Raw genomic sequence first — 12,129 nt, 5'->3', positions numbered from 1 at the left:
TCCCATGCACCCTCCAGGACCCTGCTGAGGGCGTAGAGCTGGTCTGCTGTTCCATGACCAGGACGAAAACCACACTGCTCTTCCTGAATCTGAGATAATTCAACAAACCCTCCCCTCCAGGACCCCTGAATAGACTTTACCAGGGTTCCTCAAAAGTGTGCTCCTCCTGTCGTTGGAACACACTCTGTGGTTCCCCTGGCTCCAGAGTGGGGCCCCAGTGACCCATGTCTGCATGAGGGAACACTAGATCCATTTCTATTACTCATCATGAGGGGTCTTTGGGCTGCAGTTTGTCTGATCTCTCACCTATGATCTGTTTGCCTTGGGGGCATGAAGCTCTGACAACGTAGCTCCTAGGACCATTGGAGCACTCAAACCTCTCCTCCATGATAAAGTGGCAGCCCAGGGAGAGGCACATGTTTCTTCTGTTAGTTAAAGAAATTGAGGACACTACTGTTTTTGTTTTCTTCATCACGTTTGTCATTTAATTGTTTTTTTATTTCTTTTGTTGTCAAATACAGAATTTAATGTACAGAAGAGCAACTGTGAACTAGAGAATGGAGCAGATGTACAATATTTACACTCGAATCAACAAAATTTCTCCTCAGAGCTCAAACCATCAGAAATATCAAGAACAAACAGATAAAAATGACAAACATTAAACATGAACATTTAAACTTTTGGATCTTTTCATCTCATACGTCCTTTAAGAAAGTCTTCTTTTATTATTCATTGTTGTTCAGGGCATTAAAGCCTCTTACTTCTCATCTTTTGAACATACAAAAAGAAGTTTTAGTTTTAAATACATTTCCCTCCACTTTGCTTTGTTCTGGCTGAGACAAGTAGAAACTATCACATCCCTTATTTTTATACATCTCCCATCCAGCTTTCCTTCTGTTGGTTGAACAGAAGCAACAAATGCAGGTGGACTATTTTATGTACACTCCTTTAAAATACACTTCAAAAAATAACAAACAGTCCCATCATAGGGTGGTCATTTTTAAAAWTTTCCTTGTAGAAATGATACAAACAATAGTCATTAATACATCCTTATAGACAGCTTGAGTCTGAAGGTTTGACAAATCTCTCTGAGTTCTGAGGGGAACAAACCTATCACATTCACAGTTCTTCACCTTTACTACACTTCTTTAAGATGGACTCAAGAAAAGAAATACTTTAAATCTGCCACTAACACCTGGAAGGTGTTGTTCTCAGTGGAGTCATTGCACATATTGCAGACACACAGGTTGGTTTAGGCTAACACCTGCTGTTTAATACTGAGGGTGGAGGAGTTCACAGGCCTCCGTCAGGCCTTGGCACTGAAGCTGAGCAGTTCCATGAAGGAGTTAAAAAGACTTTCCAGCCAGCCCTGGTTGGCCATGCACTGCTGGACCACCTCCTCCTGACCGGGGTCTTCAGCTGCCTGCTTGATGTTGTCTGTCTGCTCATGAGAACAAAGAGGTCAGAATAACATCACTTCATCGGAACCCTCCTGCTGTGGGCCCTGGGTCCAAATGACCCTCAGAGGACCCTCAGAGGGTCCAGATAAACCTCAGACTGTGTTTGTATTAGCCATTTTCTTACCTCCTTCTTGCAGTGCAGGAAAGTGTGATACTTGTAGTGATGCAGAGAATGATACAGACTGTAGATTCGACACGTTTCTATAGAAATCTTCATATCCTGAAAAAAAGTTAAAAACCTTTAAGGAGTTTTTATTGTTTTTTTTTATTATTTCTCAATTTTTCTCATTACGTGTAAACTTAAGAAAATCCCAAGTGCTGAACTTCTGTCCAACAGTCATTAAAGACTGTAGAACTGGTTCAGTCCATCTGCAGATGAAACTGAACCTGAAGCAGTTATTTCTGGACCAAAGGTGTATAAAATACTTAAACAAAATAGCTAAGTAAAAGTAAAAACACATTAATAGAAAATGACTTTGGAAAAATAAATTTCATTGATAAGAAAAGTACTTAAGTAAAAGTCATAAAATTACTCAATAAGCTGAATAGTAAAAGTACTTTTACATACACTGTAAAAAGTGAAGTGTTGAATTTACATAACCAAGTTTTGTCAACTGGTTTCACTAAACCGAGTTGAGTAAATTGAGCAGTTTACACATTGTTTGAGATCACTGAAACATCCATCTGCTGCATCAGTTTATTTTAGATCAGCTCTCAAACGCCTTCCTCTGCCTCCATTCATTTGAATGGTGGCACCTATTATTATCCACCTCAAAAACAGTATCTCTCTACTTTATTCATTTATATATTTTTAAAGTCATTCATTAATGGCTAATGGCAACATACACCTTTGGGTGCAACTAACAATTATTTTAATAATTGATTAATTGGTCGTTTATTATTTTTTTGATTAATCAATGAATCAAGAAAAAAAATCTCAACCTCTTTATTCCAAAATAAAAAAAAATTGTACTGACATAGCAAATCACATGAAAAACAGGCTGCTGTTTGAGTATTATGTTACTATAATTTTAAATAATAATAATAAATAAATAAATGTTTGTCAAATAGCTTCAGTATAAAAACAAATGTACACAAAAATATCAATATCTGAGATAATGTCAAGGACCAGGCAACCAAGAGGAACAGAATGCTCAGGAGACAGAATGAAAGGGTAAGAAAGTTTTATTTTAGAGCTGCTTGCGCAGGAGGATTCTGGATCTAGAGAGGGAGAAAACAGGCAGTCAGGATGAGCAGGTGAGGATAATCTGCTGGTAATGTTGTTTGCTTAATGTTTTGTAGGAAACAGTGGTAAACAAAGAAAGTCCAGGGAGATGATTGTAGATGGAGGCAGACAAGGAGCAGAGGCAAGTGAATATGGTTACCAGTGTGAGGCTGAAGCARGTGAGTGAGGTTCCAGAGAGGAGAAACAGGCAGGTGATTATAATTTCAGGTGCAAGATTGGGGACTGGGGTTGGTGAGCGTAGCTCCAGGATGTAGGCGAGGCAGCGGCRCGTGGATCAGTTTGGTAGGAAAGGTGGCTCAAAGGAGAAGAAGACTTGATAATGAACATCAGGGGTTAACTGTCAGACACAAAGGAACACAGGTAAAATTTAATTTCTACTAACAAACTTAGTATGCTGCTCAGAACTATGTCCAAGGTATGTGTGTTCAAGAAAAGACATGGCCACAGGGGTCATCAGGTGAGATGAGGAACAACTGATCCAGCTGAACTGCCAACCAATCAGGGCATCACAGGTGATAAGACAGCAGATGTCACACTAAAAATATATACAAATGTTTGCTATATTCTTGAAAATCTCTTCATATTTTCTCTCCATGAGTTCTGCTAAATTTGTCCCCAAGGAAAGAGTGAAACCTGGAATAAAAGTGTGGACTATTGTTGTGACGCCTTTATCTTTGACCATTGACACAGGCCTCATATCAGTGACGATCATGTTAAGGATACTTTCTGTCAAGACAGCTGATTGCTGTGGTGTCCATGATGTATTTCCCACCATGAAGCCTGTCATTGTTTGCTGATTGTTTCTGAAATAAGAAAGATATGATTTCCTGATGATTCCCCTCAGCAGAATTGCCACCTCAATGGGGTGGAGTGGTTTGAGTACTGGGGGGCTATGTTGTCTGGGGCATTAGCCCCTGGTAGGGTCTCCAATGGCAAACAGGCCTCAGGGAATGGCTCGCTGGCAAGCACCTGGTGGCCGAGCCTTGGCTCCTGTTGCTCGGCTGGGCTGAGCCTGAAARGACTACAGGAGGTCACCTCCACATGGACCCAGCACTCGGAGGGAGGACCATCAAGGTCAAGTGCGATGTATGCCAGGCAGCAGGCTAAGGAGGGCCCTGGCCATGCTGATTCCTGACAGAAAAGACTAGCTTTAAGGGTGTAGATCGTAACCTCAATCACGGGTAAGGACCTGGAGCTTGTGGGTGAGGTTGAGTGTTTCCAGCTAGATGTAGTTTGGCTCACTTCTAATCGCAGCATGAGCTATGGAACCCAACTCTTGGAGAAGGTCTGGACTCTCTCTTACTCTGAAGTTGCCCAGGGAGAGAGCCAACGGGGTGATTGTGGGGAAACTCACATCCCCCGGCTGTGTGCCTCAGTGTTGGAGTTCACCCCAGGGAATGAGAGGTTGCTTATCTGCATCTTTGTGCTGCAGGAGGGATGTTTCTAACTGTTGTTTGTGCTTATGCACCAAGCATTAGTTCAGATTACTCGGCCGTTTTGTAGTCTTTGGATGGGGTCCTGGAAGGGGTGCCATCTGGGGACTCCCTTGTTCTACTGGGCGACTTCTATGCCCGTGTGGGCAAAGAGTTATCTGTAAGGGGGTGATTGGGAGGAATGACCTCCCCGATCTGAACCCCAACGGTGTTCTATTATTGGACCTCTGTGCTAAGCACGGGTTGTTCATAACAAACACCATGTTTGAGCATACGGTGGTAAATAAGTTACCAGGCCACTTTAGGTCAAAGGTTGATGATAAATTTTGTAATCCTGTTGTCTGACCTATGGCTATATGTCTTGGACACTTGGGTGAAGAGAAGGGCAGAGCAGTCAACTGATCACCTCTTGGTGAGGAGTTGGACCTGGGCATGGRRGAGGCTGTCAGACAGACCTGGTAAACCCAAACGTATAATAAGGGTGAACTGGGAACGTTTGGCAGAGCCCCCTGTCTGTGCAATCTTCAACTCTCACGTCTAGGAGAGTTTTTCACATGTCCTATGGGAAGTCAGGGACATGAAATGTGAATTCATCTTCACAGCCTCCAGGAGCTGTGGCCTGACGGTTATCTGGGCAGCAACCAAGGGACCCACTGATGGACACCAGTGGTGATGGAGGCCGTCAGGCTGAAGAAGCAGGCCTTCTGAACTTGGCTTTCCCGGAGTGCACCTGAAGCAGCTGACAGGTAGATCATGGCAAAGAGTATTGAGGCTTTTGTGGTTGCAGATTCAAAAACTCGGGCATGGGAAGAATTTTGGGAGGCAATTAAGGTGGCCCAGCCCAGCCTTAGAGATAGGGTGAGGAGCTCTGTCATCTGGCTCAAGATTAGAGTCGCTGCTCTTCTGTATAGAAAGGAGTCAGTTGAGGTGGTTTGGGTATCTGATGCCTCCTGAACGCCTCCTCTTAGAGGTGTTCTGGGCATGTCCCACTGGTAGGTGGCCCAGGAGAAGACCAAGGACTTGGTGGAGAAATTATGTAACCTCTCCCACCTGGGAAAGTCTCAGCGTTCCTCAGGACAAGATGAAAAGTGTTGCTGGGGGGAGGGATGTCTGGATTTCTCTCCTGGACCTGTTGCCTTCGCAACTTGACTACGGATAAGTGGAAAAATATAGAGTTTAGTGTGAGTATGTATAATAGCAGAATTTATAATGACTCAATAAATGCCTTGTTTTATTTGCAGTATTGGGGTAAGGCACACAATGAGTGTGTTTGTTAGTGTATATTTACTTGCTCTTTGCATTGACATTGTGAGTAAATTAAATTTTCATCATTAAATTATTACCATCATTGTGTGCATGTTAGATTTATTTATAAAGCACATTTAAACATTAACTTTAAATGTATTTAGCTTCAGCTTTTTAAACTGAAATAAAAGGTAATTCTATCACATGTACTCTATCACTGTCATTAACCAGCTAACACGCTAACACCAGCATCAGGCCAGCTACCAGAGAGACTAACGTTATGTTTCCTCACTTTGAAACAGAACAAACGTAGTGACTTACCCTGCAGATGAGCACCCTTCATCCTCCAACATGTTCTTGTTTCAGGTGCTGTATCATCGTCGTGCTGCTCCCATGCCCCGTCAGTTTACTTTTACAAAGCATGTTATGCATTTGTTAGTTTTGTGAAGGATGAAGAACTTCCACACTTTTGAAGACTTCTGTCGAACTGCTTTCTCTGCGTCGGTCATTTGTATATTTACCAGTAATTTCTTTTGAAAATACTTCCTCCACCTCACTCCGTTCAATTCGTTCTGCAAGCGACTTTTGACTTTTGTTTTTCAACTTTATTGACAAAGCTCTACAAGCCAAGTAAACGACTCCACGACATGGCAAATGACACCTCAATCATCCGACACAAATCAATAATGAAATTTGCTGCCAACACTTATAATAATTGATTTTTATCAGTTTTATCAATTAGTTGTTGAAGCCCTACATGCAGCCGGAGCAGGACTAGAGAGAGATAAATATAATTTAGATTTTTATTTCTGTGACTGTATACGACCCACAGGAGACACAGCATTCACAGCAGTTGTCATTTCATTCCTTGGCTTTAGCAGCTTTTTTAATTCCACAGCTGACGCTGCTAAAATTGACAGATTTTCTTTTCTGGATCTCTGAGAGCAGGACTTCAATCTCCGAACTCGTGAAGTTCTTCTTTTTACTTTGCGATGTCATTTACGAATGGACACTTCCTGGTATCTGGGGCAGGAAACGTAGCCTTATATGGTGTTTTAAGGGTGGTAATTATGCTAATCACCTCTCCTCGTGCACGAGTACCTGAATACGCATTCATCAGTTTATGCTCCTCATTTACCCACTTTTCCTGAAGATAGAAGCGTTTGTTGAATCGGACTTGGCATGTTCGTACAAGCCCTTCGTACGAACAAAAGTAAAAGAAATTTAGGATAAGAATACAAAAATGTTCTTGCATGAGGGCCATTGATTATAATGAGAGTATTTGCTGAGGAGGTCGGAGCAGAGTGGAGCCACATCTAGTGTGAATTGAGTGTAAATTGGGGTAAGATGGAGTTTGTGTAGTTCAATATGGCAACCAGATTGCTCAGACGTTTTGAGACATCCAAAGTTGAAATATGGTGGGTAGATACCAGAGAGCTAACCAACACATTTTAAATGCTAACTACAAGTTTAAGCTAACTGCTAATGCTAATTTAAGACAAGGTTAAATTTCAGCCTGTTTTAAGACTTACAAAGCTAAAATCTGGTATAGTAGTAGCCAAGAACAAGGTTTGAAAAAATCTGAAAGCTAAATAAAAATTCCAGAGGGTCACCAGAGCTTATTTGAAACTACAAGAATGTGGCCAATTTAAGTCCCTGGCCGCCATAGTTAGAAAAGAAATTGGCCATAACTCAGCCATTTTTAGACATAATAAGCTGAAATTTGTGGGGTTAGTAGCTGAGAGCTAACCAAACCCATTTTGAATGCTAATCACAAGTTTAAGTTAACCGCTGATGGTAGTTGTAACTAAGGCTAGAATTAAGCCATTTTTAGATATACAAAGCTGAATACTGGTATAGTAGTAGCCAAGAACAAACTTCGACAAATTCTGAATTCTAAATAAATATTTCAAAATGGCCACCAGACCTCATTTGAAACTGCAATAACTCAGCCATTTTAAGACTTACCGAGCTGAAATTTGGTGTGGTAGTATTGATAACTATTCCCATCACATTCTGAATACAAACCAAAAATCAAAAATGGCTGACATAGCTAAAATGTAAAATTGACCCTAACCCCAACCCAATTTTTAGACATATTAGGATGAAATTTGGTGTGGAGGTAGCTGAGAACAACCCTTATTACATACTGAATCCAAATCAAAAATTGAAGCTGGATGCCAAAGCTAAACAGAAGAACTGACCATAATACAACCACTTTTAGCCTTAATGAGATGAAATCTGGCATGGTTGTCAATGACAGTGAACTCCAACAAATAGTAAACTCAAATTTTAACTTAAATTTGAACTATTTTGGTTAAATGTATTTTCTTCCTGATGGTAATAATTTAAACAGACCATATTCATGACTAAATCTGTGTTTTTGTTTTAGTATTTCTGATTAGGGTCAGTTCTGTTCTGTTCTGTTCTGTTCTGCCACACTCACCTGCACTGGATCCTGGTTATCTCTGCATAAGTAGGATACTGTATTTGGGTACTTTAGTTTGTCTTTATATTCTCTGTTGGTTTGTCTGTTCCTTGGTTCTGTATTGTACGTAATGAGTCTCAGTCCTGGTTCTGTATGCTCATGTCCAGTCCCCATTTTGGAAGTTTATTGTCTCAACAGCCTTTTGTTTATTATTAAAAGTAAGTTTGTTGAAAAAAATGCATTCCAGTGGTGGTTGCCTGCACTTTGGACCAAAGTCATTATCTCCAACCATGACGGTACCGAATAAAAGTTTTGAGTTTTTGTAAAGGTTTATATGTACTCAATGATGAAAGTTTCACTAGAATTTGTCCAGCTGTTCATGAGATAAAACTGACAAAAAAAAACCCTCTGAAGTAGTTTAAGCTATTTAATCAGACTGTTTTTATCTGCAGAGATGGATATGAACCACTTGTTATGAAGTGTGACGCATCTTCTCACCTGCTGCTTAGGAACACTCCTCTTGACTCGGTTGAGGGTCTTACGGTTGTAACCCTCCCCACCAAGATGAACCCTGACCACTCCGGACTCCAGAGGGTCTGCTGTCATTTTGGGGAACAGGTGTAAAGCCTCCTGGACAGACAGGTAAAAACAGGATTAAAACATAAACATCTTTGTCAGTTTACCTGTTGTACATACAGTAGATTTATGTGAAAATGGACCTGATGCTGAGTACTCATGCTGATCCTCCTCAACAGCCTCTTCTTCTGCTCACTCAGGAAACTGTCAATTTTTCTCATAGGTGGAAGGTAGAGCTCATCTGAGGAGAAGAATGGCAGGTTTTATGTGGAAATCTTATATTTCATCTCTAATTTGTGAAAAAAGTATCAGATTTTAGATGATTTATACATCCAAGGTTCCAAACACATAGTGACAAGTCACTAATCCAGAAACATGTCTGTTTTTGAGACAAGTCACAAATGCAGAGACACGTCACAAATTCAAACAYGTCAATAATTCAGAGACAAGTCACAAATCCAGAGACTTGTCACTTWTTCGGGGACAAGTCACAAATACACAGCTTCAGACACATCACAAGTCAGAGACCATCACAGACACAAGCACAGCGTTACTTAAGAAATAATCATCTAAGTTATAGTGTTTCAGTATCTTTTCTGATAATATTATCACTTGTGATGGTGAGGAGTTCCTGAACTTGAAGGTGGTCTCTACTCTGCCCCCCCCCCCCCCCCAGCCCCTTCTTTATGAGTCTCAAGTTGTTACTGGGTATGCACTATGATTTGGCATAATCGTATCGTGTGCAATTAATCATCAGTAAAACATCAATTGATTATTATTTGGCACTTGACAATTAGTACGATTAATGCCACCAGGCAGAGGCCACTCGCTGCTCCTCTCTTCTTCAAATATGATGAACATTTAAAAAAAAGGTTCTGTAATTTATTTATCTATCAACAGTTTAAAATTAGATGTACAGCCTGAAGTCTGTAATTTTGACACAATTTGGAACAGATTTTTATGAAGATCAAATCTTTCCCACTAAATTGGTCATGTGACCAGGACGTGAGGGTGTCCAGGGACTCCAGGGGATTAATCGTCAAATTAATCGTTATCAGCTAAATACCACAATTAATCGTAATTATTTTTTTGCCAATATTGACCAACCCTAGCACTTCTGTTCTTTTTTTTTTGTTAGTTATTTAGGATCAGTGGAACCTGATTAAGATAAAAACAAACATAGATTTAAGCAATTAGGAATAAACAAAGTAAATATATATTTTATATAAATTTAATTTAAAACAAAATGTATTTCCCCTAAATAAGGACATTCAGAGGTTATAAAAATATATTTTAAAAATATAAATTAGAAGCGGACAAACGCTTACAAACAATAAGGTGTGCCACACAAAACCAAAATAATAATTTAATTTTTTGTGTATTTTTGACCTACAACCCCTGACAAAAAGTATGGAATCACCAGTCTTGGATGAGCACTCATTCAGACATTTCATTCTGTAAAACAAACTCAGATCAAAAACATGATACAATAATAAGGTCATTCCAAAGTGCAACTTGTTGGCTTTCAGGAACACTCAAAGAAATGAAGAGAAAACATTGTGGAAGTCAGTGAATGTTACTTTTATTGACCAAGAACAGGGGAAAAAATGTGGAATCACTCAATTCTGAGGAAAAAAGTATGAAATCACTCAAATTGGAGGTACAAAATAAGGACACACCCAGTCAATTTCCTTCCCCTAAATAGACACCTGCCTCAGATTAGATTTGCTCGTTAGTCTGCAGTTAAAAACACCTGCAGTCATGACACCTTGGAGGGCTGCTGGACGAAGTGGAGTGGCAAGAACCATGGCTCCAACAAGAGAAATGTCTCTTGAAACAAAAGAGAGGATTGTGAAACTTCTTGAAGAAGGTAACTCTTCACTCATGGTTGCTAAAGATGTGGGCTGTTCACAGTCAGCTGTATCCAAGATATGGACCAAATACAAACAGCATGGAATGGTTGTTAAAGCCAAGCGTACTGGTAGACCAAGAAAGACATCAAAGCGTCAAGACAAACAACTTAAGGCCATTTGTCTTGAAAACCGAAAAAGTACAACTAAACAGATGAAGCATAAATGGGAGGAAGCTGGAGCCAATGTATGTGACTGAACCGTAAGAAATGGCCTAAAGGAAATGGGATTTCAATACAGGAAAACTAAAAGAAAACCATCATTGACACCTAAACAAAAAAGAACAAGACTGCAATGGGCTAAGGAGAGGCAATCATGGACTTTGGATGACTGGATGAAAGTTATCTTCAGTGATGAGTCAAGAATCTGCATTGGACAAGCCGTTATAAAAGCCAAAGATGGTGCAACTAAATTCTAGTGATGTATTTTGAATGGTCTTTTGTTTATCTGTTTTTCATGATTCCATACCTTTTTCCTCAGAATTGAGTGATTCCATACTTTTTTYCCCCYGTGCTTGGTCAATAAAAGTAACATTCACTGACTTCCACAATGTTTTCTCTTCATTTCTTTGAGTGTTCCTGAAAGCCAACAAGTTGCACTTTGGAATGACCTTATTATTGTTTCATGTTTATGATCTGAGTTTGTTTTACAGAATGAAATGTCTGAATGAGTGCTCATCCAAGACTGGTGATTCCATACTTTTTGCCAGGGGTTGAATAAGAGTGGAGGCAGGAGTAAACAGGTAGACTACATTCTGTGTAGAAGAGGAAACCGGAGGGAAAAGATTGTGGCAGGAGAGAGAGTGGTCAAACAGGATCGGATGGTGGAGTGGAGGACGACTGTTGTGATGAAGAAGAGGAAAAGAGTAAAGTCAAATAAGAAAACTGAGTGGTGGAAGCTTAGGAAGGAAAAATGTTGTGAGGAGTTCAGAGGAGATGTTAAAGGCTCTGGGTGGTCAGAAAGAGCTTCCAGATGACTGGACGACTGCAGCAACACAGAGAGACAGGTAAGGTACTTGGTGTCATCTGGGTAGAGAAACGATGTTCAGGAAACCTGGTGGTGGAGTAATGAAATACAGGACATTATCCAGACGAAGAGGTTAGCCAAGAAGAAACAGGACAGACAGGTAAAGACCGAAGAGAGACAGGACTACTGTATAAGGAGATAAACTAATAAATGATAAACTAAACTTTGAAATTAATTTTGACACAGTGTGCAAAAAGGCACATCAGCATCTTTTCTGTCTAAGGAAACTCTGCCATTTTAATATAGACCAAACCATAATGACCATGTTTTACCATGCTTTTATTGAATCAGTTTTATCCTTTTCCCTGGTGTCATGGTTTGGTCAAGTTCCACTGAGAGAGAAAAATGGCCTACAGCAAATTAAGTTATTGTCTAAACTGATGGGAAAGACCCAACAAGCAGATGCATCTCTGTACATCAGCCAGGTACAGCGGATAAACTTTTCTGTTCTTAAAGAGGATTTCCATCCCCTTTACCAGGAGTTTCAGCTTCTTCCCTCAGGCCGGAGGTTTTTGGTCCCTAAATGTTGGACAACATGTTTTAAAAACAGCTTTGTTCCCACTGCTGTTACTGTAATGAACGAACTGAAGAGACACAGACGTTTTCAGTGGTTCGATATTGGATTTGATGAAATGTGTTTTTATTTTCAACTTGTTATTTATATAAAGTCTATTTTTAGTTTTATTTCCCTTTTTCGCGTCCTGTTTTGATTTGAATTTGATATGTGGAGCCTTCAAGCACTGTGTGAATGGTTCTTTTTGCTAATGTGTTTTTATTACTTATAATTGTGTGTGTGTGTGTGTGT

The 12,129-nt window shown here is 40.0% G+C and overlaps 1 protein-coding gene across 1 annotated transcript in view; it reads right to left on the bottom strand.

The window, feature by feature from the left end:
• Nucleotides 1-456: 456 nt before the first annotated feature.
• The window catches only part of LOC106535387 (proline-rich protein 12), a gene marked incomplete at its 5' end in the record, with an annotated part of 20,148 nt that continues 8,475 nt past the window's right edge, over nt 457-12,129 (bottom strand). The window contains 4 exon segments of the mRNA XM_014032389.1: nt 457-1,441; nt 1,585-1,680; nt 8,311-8,442; nt 8,532-8,629. Coding sequence (XP_013887843.1) covers nt 1,307-1,441; nt 1,585-1,680; nt 8,311-8,442; nt 8,532-8,629 — 461 coding nt within the window.

The sequence above is a fragment of the Austrofundulus limnaeus genome, unplaced genomic scaffold (assembly GCF_001266775.1).
Source record: "Austrofundulus limnaeus strain Quisiro unplaced genomic scaffold, Austrofundulus_limnaeus-1.0 Scaffold1439, whole genome shotgun sequence".
NCBI classification, from domain to species: Eukaryota; Metazoa; Chordata; class Actinopteri; order Cyprinodontiformes; family Rivulidae; genus Austrofundulus; species Austrofundulus limnaeus.
This window is presented reverse-complemented; position numbering and strand designations above follow the sequence as displayed.